Here is a 16,605-nt window from a genome sequence, read left to right on the forward strand (position 1 = left end):
AAATGACTGATTATCCATAAGGCAGGTTGTTTTTTTATTATTTCCACACGCAAGAGGCTGCAAGGATCTATAGAAAATAAATGGCATGCCTGGCAAGAGCAAAGCAGTCGGTTCATGGAGAAGGCTATTCCACAGAATTGAGGTAGGTGAACAAAAAGAAGGCTGTCATGAGCAGACTCAGTGAGTCAGTAGTTCATCTTTAAAAAGATGTTAGTCGGCTGTTGCTTGCATTGCTGTAGGCTTAGCAGAAATGGGAACATAATGATTGTCCTGCTGATTTCACTGGAGATGGAGAGAGAAAAAAGCGGACGAAAGACACCAAATGTATGGCCATATCATCACGGCCTCTCAACTCAAATCGAGGCATGGTTTTATGCAAAGAACAAAACCATTGATCCATAAGCCTGAGGAGCGACGCCTTGTTCTATGGAGGGAATCGGTTCAACTTCAAGAAGTCCCCATAATGGATGAAGAGGAGGAGGGAATATTAAGTTTATGAATTTTGAGGACCTCGTATATCCATGGTGACCTGACATGATAAAATTTTAGCATTTTTGGTAATTTCTTTAGGCCAAGATGCAACTATTTTTAAATACTTTATGGACTTTTTTTTTTCCTTTTGAGATAATCTGATAAGTAGAGGATTTTTTTAAGGCAATTAGCCATTTTTCTGTTATAATCCGAACAGCCCCTAATATCAGTTGCATTTCCCTTATTTACTTTGGTTTTAATTTTTTTGTTCTTCCATAACTTTTTTGTATATGATATTTCTTTAGGTGGAATGTTACTCTTAGGAGATTTGGATTTTGCCAGAAACTAGCCATGTCTAAATCAATGTTAGCCACTGTATGAATGTATGATAGATCATGGATACTACATTTTATGCTTGTCATTATTTTCAAAGCTTCACACACACACACACACACACACACACACACACACACACACAGGGTGATTCAGAACACTTGGGTCAAACACAAGCACTTTTCATCATACAATGCATGGTCTGAACTCAAGCAGTGAAGCGCTAGAGTTCACAACTGGGTTAGCAACTACTGTATCAGGAAATGAAGAAACATAAGAATGACAGAGCAGATTTGAAACAATTGCAGAAATTACAGAACATAAAGTAAAGAATTTTGTTGAACAAATTACAGAAACTGCTCAAAAGAGCGACCAGCAGCAGTGGCAATAGAAATCCTGGCAATAAGGTCCTAATTAGAATCGATGGGGCGATCGTGGTGGACATTGGACAGGGTGGTCCCACCCCGACCAATCCATCGTCCTGGAAATATTGCATCCAAGGCGTTCCGCATATCCACACTGAAATCGAGTGGCGCTCCGTCGTGTTTGAATCGCATACGTGTTTGAATGTTTGCTGGAACAGGGTTCAGTAATTTTGGCAAGACCTCTTGTAAAACTACAAGGTATGTTCTCCCATTCAGTCGTGCTGGCAGAAGGTATGGGCCAATCAAATGGTCATGTAGAATTCCATCCCAAACATTTATGGAGAAACGCCACTGGTATGAATGTGGATGTGTGGCATGTGGATTTCTGCTCACCCACACATGATAATTGTGGGTATGAAAAATGCCCTCACGTGTAAAGGTGCATTCGTCAGTGAATAAGACGTGAATCAAAGTCCGGCTGCACTGCAGTCTGCTGCAGGAACCACTGTGCAAAATTGCACGAGGCCAGTAATCTGTAGGTGGCAAGGCGTGCACCCTCTGTGCATGGTAGGGGTGTAATTGTTCGTCTCGTAGAACTCGCCACACCGTCGACTGGGGCACACGTACGGCATGGGAAATTGATCGCATGCTACATTCTGGGCGATCTGCAATCCTATGTAGAATTTCCTCTGTAACACGTAGCGTCCTCACACTCCTTGCATGCCGCTGACAAAGGAGCCCATTTCGCACAGTTACCTGGTGCAATCGCTGAAAGGTTTTACGATCAGGCACACGTCTGGTCGGAAAGCGCTCTCGGTACAGTCCTTGGGCTTCCCTCTCATTCCATCCGCAGCTCTGTAAATGAAATGCATGTCAGCCTTCTCCTGATTTGTGAATGAATCCATCCTTTTTGCACTCCGCGGTAGAAATAACGACGACTGCAAATACCAGCGCTTATAAGACGCTTGGAAAGCACCTTCTAGCGCTTCACCGCTCGAGTTCGGACCATGCATTGTATGACAAAAAGTGCTTGTTTAGGTGTGTTCTATCACCCCTTAAAGTTTGGCCCAAGAGTTCTAAATCACCCTATATATATATATATGTATATATATATATATTATTATTATTTTTTTTCCTCCAAATGATGGTATAGAAAAATAGACTACAGTTCTGGATTTAGTATTTCAGAAGGCTCTTGCTGTAATGCAATGATGACAGCATTAATATTAGCTAGTTTGATGTGTGTGCTGCTGATCTGTTCTCAAATGAATGCTAATCTCCCCTACATGTAAACATGTTTGCCTTCTGCTGAATGGAATTTCTGTCTGAATCTAAGAGTTACGAATGTGTTAGTGTCCTTGGTATGTTTTTAGGAAGACAAGACAATTGAGTTGTCATGACAGTTTTAGTTTCCATTTGCTAATTGATATGCTTTATGAAGTGCAGTTGCTTCTCATGTGCAGAATTTGTATATGTACAGAAAGGCTTAAATGTTGTTGGTTATTCATGATACTGATTCAATAGACGGGAGAAAAAGGGAAAATATTCTGATAGTCATCAGAAGAAGACAGATGAAATGTTTCTGACATGGAGAGGGCTAATGGCATTCCAAAGCAAGCACTAGAAGGAATTGTTCTGGGATTAATTGTTAGGGGCCATCAATTATTAGTCAATTAAAATTGACTGATAACATCAAAAAATGGACAGATTCCTCCCTTTCTCATCTGGAATCAAGAACAAGATACCGAGATGATTGGAGGAGGCTAACAAAGAATATCACCTACCAGCCATGAGTGACCCAACGGTCCATTTAGGACTATGGGAGAGAAAGAAAGAATTCATGATACTACTTCAAGGTATTAACACCAAAATAAAAATATATGCAATTACTTTATTGAATTTACATAATATTTCGCTGGTTTTTCTACTCAGATCTTCAGAGCACATCTTGTCACAAGTATATTGCAACCAGAATAAATGGTAATTTAAATTCACCATTTATTCTGGTTATTTCTCATGGAAAGGAAAAACATATAAACAGCTTGATGGAACTACAATTGGTTCCCCTCCCCCCATCCCACTTATTAACTTATATATGGAACATTTTGAAAACCAAGCACTCAACATAGATACAATTAAAAACCAATAGTTTGATTATGCTATGCTATATTCATTATATGTTTGCTATTTGGTCTCACATTGGATAGATTTTTAGCACATCTTAATGATTAACATTTGAAAATAAACTTCTTGATAGAAAAAGAAAGTAAAAATTTTCTACCCTTTTTTGGACACACTAGTGTCCAAAAAAGGACATAACTACCTGATGGCTTATTATCCTTCTCTGTTTATAGAAAATATAAACATACAGGAAGCTATTTACACAAGCAATCATACCACCACCGCCATCACCCATCCCAACAGTATGGCTTCCTCAAAACACTTACAACTGTTTGTTTAATTGACACAGTCCTTGACACTGAGTTCAGGTACCTTTGCAGACTTTTTTCAATGAATGGCTACAACCAACAAAATGAACAAAATACTGCATGTCCCCTCCATCCCCTTCCACAAGATCAAGATTGCTGCAAAACCATTTCCATCCCTTATATTTAAGCTACATCAGAAGTGATAACGCGAGTTTCTCTGTTAGTATTATTTCCATACCACTTTCAAACCACTCCTTCAGCTAACTTTCTTCATCTGTTCTCCTATGGATCAACTTCAACCCTTTGCACATCCTGGATTGTATAAATTTCCTTGTGAGTGCAGTTTAGCATACTTTGGACAGACTTGTTGATGAATGTTAACTGATCTATTTGAAGAATACACAAATTACATCCACAATTATCTATATGGCTAGTCAGGACTAGTATATTGCTCTGGACAGATTCACAGAAGATTAAATGGAAGAAGACATCAGTGTTACACATGACTTAATTTTTTAACAGTGTTAACAACACTAGACAATTTAATCAAACGATGTTTTATTAACTGCTTATATTTCGCTGAATTTCAAATCGGCATCATCAGAGCATAACACTTGTATGCACGACAGTGAGTAAGTAAAACAATAAAATTGCAGTATACAAAAGATCTAAAGTCCTATTTATGGCACCCTCTAATGTTGAAAAAAAATCATTACAGTTATGTGGGAGTTGCTCTTAGGATTGACAGTCTCCCAAATTTTTGGCAAATTAATGCAACTGTACTTGTTCAGATTAGGAAAATTCTTCAAAGCCATTGCTGACAAAAAATAATCTTTCAGATCTGTAACAACACCTAAATAGCACATTCATTTTCTTCCATCTAATCCTATGTGAAGGAGTATCCAAAGCGTGGTCTGCCAGTCCTGACTTCCATAGTAATAGTAGCGAATGTATTTTTTATGTTCTACCAGGCAGATGTTAACTGATCTTTAGTTAACAGTAGTTTGTCCATTACTGTTATTATGGCAAGTCAGGACTGGCAGACCACGCTTTGGATACTCCTTCACACATGATTATATGGAAGAAAACGAATGTGTTATTTAGGAGCTGTTACAGATCTGAAAGATTATTTTTTGTCAGCAATGGCTTTGAAGAATTTTCCTGATCTGAACAAGTACAGTTGCATTAATTTGCCAAAAATTTGGGAGACTGTCAATCCTAAGAGCAACTCCCACATAACTGTAATGATTTTTTTTCAACATTAGAGGGCAATGTTGAAAAAATGAATTAAAAGATCTAAAGATCTAACAATCAAGGAAAAGAAGGAGTAGCCATAGTATTCAGCACAAAATACGAGGCTAATCTTCTTGAATGGCAGTCAGTCTCAAGTAGAGTAATGTGGGCAAATATGAGAATGGGGAACTGGACAATGAGACTTATTTGTGCCTATGGTCCCACAGAAGGTTCTACTAAGGTAGAAGTGGAGGAATTTTTTGAGGCTTTAGAAAAAGCAACTGACACAATGAAAAAGGAAAAGTTGGTCCTTGTTGGGGATCTAAATAGTAGAGTAGGAAATGATTGTGAGACATACAAAAATATTTTGGGAAAATTTGGAGAAAAGAGCAAAGCTAATAATAATGGCAAATATCTGTTGGATTTCTGCTCAGGACATGGACTGGTTATTACTAACACCATGTTCCAACATAAAAATGTGCACAAATTCACATGGAGAGAAGAGGCTAGGAATAAGAAAAGTCTCATTGACTATGTTATTGTTGATAGTGATGTTTTCTCCCTGGTGCAGGACACCAGAGTGTACAGAGGATTTGAAATTGGAAGTGATCACTATTTAGTCTTGAGCAGGATAAAATTGAATTTCATATTGAAAAGAATAACATGTAAGAAAGTTTTAAAGCGAATAAAAATTGAGCAGCTCTCAGATGTAAACTGTAGACTAAAATACAGAAATATTATTGAAAAGAAAATGAAAGAGTTTGAGAACAGGAATCAAACCTTGGAGATTCAGTGGCAAACTCTGAAGGAAACATTGATTGATTCTGCCAGAGAGGCATGTGGTGAGGTTGTGTGCAAAGATAAAAAAATCAGAACTCCCTGGTGGACACAGGAAGTTAAAGAGGCAGTGAAGGAAAAGAAGAAAGCATATCAAAAGTTCCTGGCAAATAAGTCAGCTTTTACTCTTACAGAATACAGAGACAAATGTAAGAAAGCTAAACAGTGTGTAAAACTAGCTAAACAAAAGTCATGGGAGGACTTTGGCAAGAATATAGAAAATAAATATCAAGAAGGTGGCAAAATATTCTGGAGGTTGTTGAAGAAGCTTAGGAATGGAGGAAAGAGTGCTGTAAAAGGAATTAGAGATGATAAAGGTGAAATGAAAACAGGAGAAAAAGATATCCTTGAAGTATGGAGTAATTACTTTGAAAAACTGCTAAATGAAACAAGCAGTGATGACAGCACAGTGATAAAAAACACTGACCAGGCATGCAGTCAGGAATACATATCCATACTTGAAGTAGAAAAAGCCATCAAAGGCTTGAAATGTGGAAAGGCAGCAGGAGTAGATGATATTCGACCAGAAATGCTGAAGTATGGTGGTATAAGAGTCTTACAGTGGCTGCACTGCATAGTTCAGAAAGCCTGGACAGAGGGACGAATTCCCGATGATTGGAGTAGAGCTCTCATAGTACCCATATATAAAAAGGGAAATAAAACTGAATGTGAGAATTACAGAGGTATTTCCCTACTGAGTGTTCCTGGCAAGATCTATGCAAGTATACTTGAGAAACGGTTGAGAAGAGTTGTGGAAGAAAAGCTTGGTGAAGAACAAGCTGGATTTAGGCCAAATAGAGGCTGTCAGGATCAGATCTTCACTTTACGACAAATAGTCGAGAAAGCATGGGAATATAACAAAGATCTGTATTTAAGTTTTGTCGATTTGGAAAAGGCATATGACAAGGTGCCAAGAGAGAAGCTATTCAATACGCTGCAGTTATATGGTGTCAATGGGGCATTATATCAAGCAATACTTAGTCTTTATTTGAGTTGTGAGTCAGCAGTTAGAATTGAAGGAAGTACAGGAAGATGGTTTAATGTTAAATCTGGTGTGAGACAAGGATGTACATTATCCCCTCTGTTATTCATTATCTATATGGATCACATTATGAAGGAATGTGGTATTAAACCTGATATCAAAATTGGAGATGTTAATGTCAGCTCTTCGCTTTATGCAGATGATGTTATACTTCTAAATAAATCCGCTACAAGTCTGCAAGATTCTCTGACTAAATTGAATAGCTGTTGTAATAGATATGGTATGAAGGTCAGCAATAAAAAGACAAAGACAATGAAAATAGGCAGAATCATTGAAAATGTCAACTGTGTTGTGAATGGAGAACCTGTGGAACAAGTAAAACATTTCAGCTACTTAGGCACAATTTTTACTGACGATGGTAAACTAAATATAGAAATAGACAACAGAATCAGCAAAGCTGGTATCGTGGGAAGCCAATTGAATAAATTCATATGGAATAAGAAAGAAATTAGTCGGAACACTAAATTAGCTGTATACAAGACTGTGTTCAAACCAATTTTAACTTATGGATCTGAGAGCTGGGTCAGAAGTAAAACACTTGACCAAAGACTAGAGACCGCAGATATGAGAGTCCTGAGAAAGATTAGAGGCGTGAACAGATGGCATCAATGGCAATATCATATTAAAAATGAGGATATTAGGAAAGAACTTGACATTGTCAGCATCCAGGAATGCGTTAGCAGAGCTAATCTCAGATGGTATGGTCACTTAAATAGAATGGGAGAGGAAAGATTAGCAAAACAAGTGTTCTCTGCCAGGTTGGCAGGAAAACGACCCAGAGGAAGACCAAGATATAGGTGGATTGATACGGTACAAAGTGCCTTAGACGATAGAAATATAAGATCTGATAATATTGGAGTCTTGACAAGTAACAGACTGATTTGGAGGAAAATTGTAGATAGGAAGTTAGTTATGATGTAATTTTTTCATGTAGTACTGTCATATCCTGTACACCCCTTGAGGGTACATGGCAGGAATTTGATGATGATGATGAAGATCTAAAGTCCATAAATAGGACTTTAGATCTTTTGTACACTGCAATTTTATTGTTTTACTTACTCACTGTCACGTGTACAAGTGTGTTGTGCTCTGATGATGCTGATTTGAAATTCAGCGAAATATAAGCAGTTAATAAAATATCTTTTGATTTAAATTGTTTGATGTTGTTAATACCATTAAAAACTTAAGTCATGAATAACCGTCAACACCTAAGCTTATCTGTTAGATCAGTGTTACATAGATGCCAATTCCAAAAATGAGAGTATTTTTTTAGAATTGGCATCAGCTATGAAGGCCCAACTTCAATAATTATGGCTGCATTAATTTTTGCCAAATATCTGGGAAATGGTCATTCTGAGACTGACAGCATGACTTTTCCAAATTAACTTTGATTATCTGCCCCAAAGTGTGTGCCTTGTTAGGACATTAAGTTTTTTTCACTTGTGCTTTGAATTGTTTCTGCAATGATCTACACATACCAGTCACTGAATTGTAAACTTTTATTTAGTACCATGTTGGACCTCCTGTAGTCCAAATTACAGCGCATATGCGGTTTGGCATAGATTCTACAAGATGTTGGATTGCATCTACGTCTACATATCAGGCATTTGCCACAGTCCTTTAACCACCTTACCGGCCATTATGAATCAAATACGCATCCTCATATGCTTCATATCCATCATATATTTCAATGTAATATCAATGGTATTACAATTTTAATATTGTTATGTCACCACTTTCGTGGCTTTGTTTTAATTTATTCTTGTTTTTCCTTATTTAGATCTAATTTGCTTTTACCCTAATTACTCCCAAGATCTAAACCTAAATTTTGCCTTCAGTACACGATATAGAAAGACTATCTATATATTTGGCCAGTTACTAGATTAATCACTGGTATCAATTACTCGGACAAAATCCATGACAAATCCTTTGTCGTGGATTTTGTCCATGACAAAGTCCTTTGTCATGGACAAAATCCTTTGTGATTACTCTCTGAGATTGTCTCCTGATCAAATACTGGCAAATTTATTTGTTACACTGCGCCAGCCAATATCTTTAGGTTTGAAGGAATTCTTGACCAGGGAAACTCTCTCAGATAACATACACAGGTGAAGAATCTAACACTTATTCTTAGTACCAAAATTCTCAATAACAGCTATTTTTAATATCGTTTGCAATCGTGGCTTTTAAACATCTATTCTACTCCGCTTAGGTTCCAATTTTATGAGTGGTAATTTGAATTCATTCTCAGGCCAATGTCAGGTATAAAACACAAAGAACATTTATTGAGATCTTAAGGTTATACATTTACATTCATGCACTCAGTCAATAGTATGTCATTCTAAAGTACTTTACTTTAGAAAAGAACTAGTTAAACCAACTAAAACACAACTGGATACAATTATTAGCTCCTTCTATAAGATTAAGCATTAAACTACACATTATACAAAGTCTTAAATTTCATTCATTCATTTCTCTTCTAAATTACATTAGTTATTCACATAACATACTGTCACAAATCATCTATAAACTTTCTCTAACGAAATGCTCAGTGGAGTTAAGCTACTGCTATCATTGATAATCACCTAAGAGTTCTATACTACATTGTCCTTGATCACTAACTATATACATTTCTTCACTCTAAGTGGGAAAGGAATAACAAAATTCTGTATGTTACTAGCTCCTGGGAAGATTAACACATCACTTAATTCACATTTTCGTCTTATACAGCTTGATCCTTCTTCCTCGAATTGGGGTCAGAGCATCTCCGCTTGGCCTTTATCCACGTGGTTACTCATAGAGGTCATTCTACTTGGCTTTACCGAACGTCTGGTGATATGCCCAAATCTGTCTGGTTCTGATGCCGCTAGCCCTCGTCAGAGCTGCCAGTTCAGCTATTCTGTTCCGAGGAGGTAGCTAGTCAGGGTGCTGGAACTGCGGGTGCCGACATCTAACATCTAAGGGCAATCCGGAATCCATCAGGAGGTGTGAGAGAGAGGCCCAACGTCCAGCAACGCAAAACATCCGAAAAGGTCAGGAGAACAAGACAAAAAGCAAAAGCCTCGAGAGGGGAGCAAACCCCTTTTATTCTGCACCCTTGGCACCCTCTTTACTGCCACGTTCTTTCGCACGGCACTGGTCTTCTTTGCCCGCGAGATGATCCAGTATACCGCATCTCCTTGTGTAGCGTCGTTCGGGAAAACGAGCTAGCGCTGCTTTCTGTGTAAATGTTTATGCCTCAAGCCAAATGTTTACCCGAACGGTTTGCCCACGAACTTTGGACTTTTGTTTACACCTTGATAAGTATTTCATTTCACATAGAATACCCTTTTATAGTTACATTTTACAAACTGGAAATCTTTACTTAGATTTGAATAAACAAGTTTTCTTTTATAATTCTGCATTTAAAGGTATTTATAGCCCTATTTACAATCCTTTTGTATGCTTAAGTACAAGTTTCTCCTTGTTGATATGTTAGACTTGTTAAATCTTGTATGAATTAATTTTTCAATAAATTCTCCCATTCAAGATCTAACAATATACACTTCACATCCATGGTAACTTGGATGTATATACATCTTGGCCGGTAGCGTGGCTAACTGGTTCAGATTTGACAGAAGAGGACTTTCTCCTGGATCTGTTTTTCTAACATATCCCATACATTCTCAATGGGGTTCAGATCTGGACTTTGTGGTGACCTGGGAAGATGGTGGAAGTTGTTGTCATGCTCGCTGAATAACTGCTGAATAATTCTTGCATGATGGACAGTAGCATTGTCACCTGCTGGATAAAAAAAAAGTAAACGTTTTCAGGATGGACTTGATCAGCAACAATGTTTAGATATTCCCTTGGGAACACTTGACCTTCCAGCAATATCAGGGGGACCTGTTCCTTACCAACAGGACATACCCCACACTATGACACCATCTCCAGAACCTTGTTGTATTTGCAAGGCAAGCTGGATTCATTGCTTCATGAGGCTTCTGCCAAACTCTGCTTACCGTCAATACAGAACAAGATGTATAATGACTTAAGTATTGTATTTAGCAGATATCCACCCGGATACTGAACGAACAAGGATAAGCTGGCAATTTCAGATTTGTCATAACCTCGACTCATTGGACCATATGACTTTTTTTTCAATTTTCTAGTCCAATCACAGTGTTCCTGACATCACTGTAGACAAACTTTCTTGTTCTTTGTAGAAATCAGTGGTTTCCATGTGTAGGCATGTGCCTACAATATCAATTCTCTTCAATTCCTTGTACATAATTTGGTGAGATATGAGTCAGGAACAGCCTTCATTAAATGCTTTGGTCAATTGCTGCACACAGTTCTGTTTGTCTGTACAAGTCTTCTCAGAAGACAGCGATCTCGTTCCTAGCAGATTGTCTTAGGACCACAATTATGTTTCTTACACAAGCAGCATGGGTTATTTTTCCACTGTTTAAACACCTGGGGTATTTCATCTTTTAAGAAACCAGTTAGCTCTGCTGTTTTCAAAATCATGGCTCCAGCCAGATGGGTACTCACAATATTTATCAAAAGATCCTTTGTTTTTCCCATTGTGATCAACACTGTTGATGATTATTGACCAGCAGCATTCTTAAATAGCTGCCTAGAACATGTGGTGATCTTTTGATTAGTCCTTGACTCCGTGGAGGTCTCTTGTAATAGTAATAATCATAGACTGTTAGTAGTGGCATATCAAACCTTATATATCTCTCTCTTAGTCATTCTCTATGAAATTAAACTGTATACAACTCCCATAGCTATATATTTTTTAAAATACTTCCTAACAGATCACTTCCAAAATTGCAGTTATTGCAGTTCTATTATGCTCAGTTGTGGAGCCTCCGTAGCTCAGTCGGTATAGACAAAGCCCTTTGGTTGGAAAGATCTGGATTTGATTCCTGTCCATGACATGAGGAATCTTTATCTGGTCTCTTTTGACTAAAGGTGAGTTAACTAGTCTCATACAGAGGCAGAGGGTTCCCCCCCACCACCACCAGTAACTCGGATTTTATATCCCTCAAAACAGGCAAACTGGTTCCATGAACATGCACAGCTTCAGTCATAAATATACTTACGGCAAGGAAGGCAATGGGAAACCACCTTACTTCATAATCATTTCCCTGGTATAGTAGCGTATTGCTTCCCCACCAACCTTAAGGCTGAAGGGAATAAATAGACATTATACTCAGTTAAGGATTAATGTGATCTCTTCCCTTTCTGGATATTTACACAGTTTCAATATTTTGCAGTTTTTTCTGTTTTGGGCCAATAGGACATTCGTACTGATCTTTTGGTTTTGCTGAATTTGTATTTTAATGAATAAATGAACTGGAACAAAAAATTAATTTCATCAGTTTGATTTAAATGTAATTCTGAGAGTAAAGGTACTCAGAAATGATGCAATGTTTGATTTTCCTAGTTTGCACTACTGTAAGGAACCTATACAAATTTATAGGCCAGGTTATCCTCGTTTTATTCCACAGATAACTGCAGTTCACTGCTTTATTAACGTCACACCCAGTATCATCATTACTCGTTTGCACTTGCTTTACATTCTAAACATTATTTTCTTGTTTTATCTGTATTATCATTCCCTGATGATGTCAGTTATGTAACTAATGAATTACAGAATATCAAAATTAGAATAAATATCACTTATTTCTTTCGTGATTTTCAAATTCTGAAGTTTATTAACATGTCTAATAAATATCAGATATTCCATTGTTATCTTGTTAGATACCTCCTCAGTTTTGAAAATATTTCTTTTGTTTCAGAATAAATTTCACTCATTTTATCAGTATGCAAAAATCTTCAATTCAGATTGTTTTGACTATGAGGACCTGAGAAATACAGATTATGTGTTCATGAGGTGGAAAGTGAGTAACTGTTATATATTTATATATATAATGGAATTGATGACTGTGTTGCATGTTTATCTGTTGTTTTCTTTTCGGTTTGCAAAACTATGAAAGTACAGTAAATCACATATTTGAAATATTTGAACTATCTGTAGAGACATACCTAATTCATTAACTGGTTATCAGAAGTGTAATTAATTATCATGCTTTATGAATGGGCATTGTCTTTTTAGTACTAATGGCTGTGAAATGGATACAGTAAAACAAAGTTTTGAATAGTTTGATATACGGTATAATTCAAATACAGATCTTATTCTGTATTGAATTATACTGTGAACTAAACAATTCAGTACATTTTTTCCTATTTATTTTTAATTTACAAAGTATAGTCCCAATAATTTTTTTTTTTTTTTTTTAAATTTTGTTTTTGTGGGATCACCTAAGGATCTAAGCTAAATATCTATATGAGTCCTTTATGTTTTTTCTATAAAGAATGAAAAATCAACTAGCCTATTTCACCTGATCTTCACTCTCCTCCTCTTCTGTGGTGCACCATTTAATGCTGAAGGAACAAGGATAATTGACAACTTGTCACTTAGTCAAACAGTTATGTACTATGTAGTGACTGAAACTAAACATGCTGTATGATAGTGAACAAATACTAAGCTTATGATGTAAGAGTATTTGTTTGTTACTTCTAAGGCTTCTGTTATTTCAGGACTTAGATATATTATTATTATTATTTCGTGACACCTTCAAGGAGTCCAAATCCTCATCGGGGGAGGGCACCTACTCTACAACTCTGTGTCCACCATGTAATCCGCCAACTACATCTAACTGCCACTGCCATCATTATCTAGACCAATGCCATACTGCCCACCACCACTGCTAGTATTTTTTTTTCTGTAAATTGCATGTGTTTTCAAGGCTGATTTGTCTGTATGCAGGATGAAAAACCTGAGTTTCTGGGAGAAAAAACCCTGCTACTGTGTTTCCCCGAAAATAAGACCTAACTGGAAAATAAGCCCTAGCATGATTTTTCAGAATGCTCATAATATAAGCCCTAGTTAAGATCGTCAGCCAGACGGACACATTTAGTACGTCTGTTGCGACACACGGCAGACGTATTGAATTATAAAATAATAATATTAATATATAATTAAATATAAATAAATAATATTATTGACATTAATACTTAAAATAAATGATAATATAAATTATAATTAAGTATTTGTAAATACCCAGGTGGGCGCCTTTGGACGAGAGGTAAACGGCTGTGTAAACAGATGAACTCGAGACTTATTGCTGAATGACCAATCGGAGTACAGACACAATGCACGAATAACATGCGTTATTCATGCGTTGATGATGACATGACTGTATTTGAACAAATGTAGATTGTTGTACATGAAAAAATAAGACATTCCCTGAAAATAAGCCATAATACGTCATAATGGAGCAAAAATTAATATAAGACCCGGTCTAATTTTTGAGGAAATACTGTACCTCCATATGAGATCAGCTAACTCACCTTTAATTGAAAAAACTCATATTAAGATTCCTCCCATCATGACAAGAATTGAACTTAGGCCTTTTCCAATTAAAGGGCACAACTTATCATCATTCTTCCAATTGCACTATGGAGATGTTCAAAATACAATGAATGGGCTCGTCTGCAATTTGAACCCCAGACCTCTTGCACCCTAAGTAAGAATCATACCCCTAGACCAACAAGCCATATAAAGGAAGATATATAAAAAGGATTTACTAAGGAGAATATACCATGTTATAAAAAGGATTTAACACATCTTACTTAATTAAACTAAGGAGCCAGTACCTCTTCCCTTTGAGGGTATCACAGTAAAGTGGTTCTGCAAGCTGTGGTTTGGCTTTCAGTAGGCCATGCTTGGTCAAATTCATTTGTTGTCTTTATTGCTCTCTAGATAGTCATTGTCTTGTTTGATTATTTATCTCTGAAGCTTTATTTTTTGCATTCTAATTAGCCAAACAGTCAGAATCCATCTTTCTTTGGACACCTTTACTTCACCTTTCCATTAATCAGGGTGCTAGTCTCTCACTGACTGGGAGGCGAAAACCGCTGAAAAAAAAGCATCACAAATATATGCAGAATTTTTTTAACATAATACAGTTTCCATTTTAAAAAATGTTAATTTTTTAAATGCAAATATTTTCAAAAAATACATTATTGATAGATATCTAAGCTAAAAAAAAATTGTTCATTTTATTCAGTGTTTTTCACACAAAAAAAAGTCCATTCCACACTCAATATAGTGGTATGGGTTTGTGAAGATAGAAAACAGTTCAGCAAAAACTTATTTTGTTGAAATGTATAGTAAGGCTTGTATGTTTGCTACTATATTAAAATGTATTTCAGTAACATTAACTCTGAATACCATATAAGAAATAAACCAGATAATATATATTTGACTTTTGTAAAGTCAAATATATATTACCTTTGCAATACAAATATATATGAGGGATGTCCAGAAAGTAAGTTCCGATGGGCTGTCAGAGGAAAAAAAATATACTTACAAAAAATACTTCATTGGAAATTAAAGTAGATATCTTTTCTACATAATTTCCGCCATTGTTCAGGCACTTATCATAACGGGACACCAAGAGTTGTATACCTTGGTTGTAGAAGGTTGCCATCTGGGGGCCAAACCATGTATCGACTGCCTTGTTGTCGTCTTGAAACTGCCGACCACCAGGGAAAGATTTCAATGTTTGAACAGGTGAAAGTCACTTGGCACAAGGTCAGGACTATATGGGGGATGATGGAATTGTTCTGCCGAAGGTGGCGAGAAGTTGTGTTACGTTGGCCACGTGTGGGCAGAAGTTATCATGAATCAAAACAACTCCCCTGGTAAGCTTGCCATGTCATTTATTCTGGATTGCACGATGCAGTTTCTTAAGGGGTTGGCAGTACATACTCAGCACGCATGCGCACCATTGCGATCACAGCACTGCAGTGAAAATATTTAAAAATGGACCTTACTTTCTGGACGTCTCTCGTATATATACAAATATATATATATATATTTGTATTGAAAACAGTGTTTTAACAGACTTATAACTTATGAAAAGTTCTGATTTGTTTCAATAATGAAATACCACAAGTTGGCATAATGAAAAGAATTATAAAAATGGAGGAAAACTCATGTAAAAAACTTTATTATAGTAGAATTTTTGCCTAAGTATCATAAACATTGTCAGTACAAGATCACAGAATGGCAATTATACAATAACACACAATTCTAGAAAGCGCCATCTGAGTAGCTAATGTAAGAAAATTATAAAAGGTCAATAATTTCCTAACTTATTTAAAAAAATAAATTATGTATATATAGGCAAAATAACCTATTTAGATCTGTTAATCTTTATCTCCCACAAAGGGGATAGACATAAACCATCCAGTCTGTTTAAGTTAGGACAGTGAAGTAAAGTTTCACACATTTCTTTATAAAAAATGTTCTGTGAGGAAACAACTTTTATGAAGGACTTTTGTCTTGTTCCATTGAACTCTATGTTTAGTGTCGATAACGTACTCTGCAAGTTCAGACTGTTCAGGATCGTGGTATTTAATTAATATGAGATTTGTGTTCTTATAGACAAACTAGGGGGGGCTATATCCCCCCATGTGTTCTGAACTGGTAAGTTGGTTCTCCTTGAATTCTGATGACTCGAATTTTGAAGATTCGACATTCAGGGTAGCTCCTGAGTTTCAAAACGATTCAAAAAACGTGACATAAAAAAGCTTATAATTTTATATATATATATAGAATAGATAAAAACAGATCTTCCCATTTGTCTGAAATAAGATAACCACAAGGAGCAAGGAATCTGGTAGATGCCTGGATAACAGTTAGCCTTTTTAGATCTTCTAATTCTTCATCAACCAGATGGTAGCCTACATTTTTCACAAGAAGAAAAAGATACATAGGCTGTTATATCCATGCTGAATCTCATCACCATCCTAGTCAAAAGGTTGGAACTATTAA

The 16,605-nt window shown here is 36.5% G+C and overlaps 1 protein-coding gene across 1 annotated transcript in view; it reads left to right on the forward strand.

Annotated features, from left to right (window-relative positions):
* Positions 1 to 16,605, forward strand: part of LOC150094870 (glucose-induced degradation protein 4 homolog) — an 85,324-nt gene that overhangs the window by 43,520 nt on the left and 25,199 nt on the right. Inside the window, exon 3 of the mRNA XM_090411433.1 lies at positions 12,500 to 12,601. Coding sequence (XP_090267559.1) covers positions 12,500 to 12,601 — 102 coding nt within the window. The remainder of the gene's footprint in view (positions 1 to 12,499; positions 12,602 to 16,605) is intronic.

The sequence above is a fragment of the Typopeltis vanoorti genome, chromosome 21 (genome assembly GCF_054136105.1).
Source record: "Typopeltis vanoorti isolate ZY-2024b chromosome 21, IOZ_Tvanoo_1.0, whole genome shotgun sequence".
Taxonomy (NCBI): Eukaryota; Metazoa; Arthropoda; class Arachnida; order Uropygi; family Thelyphonidae; genus Typopeltis; species Typopeltis vanoorti.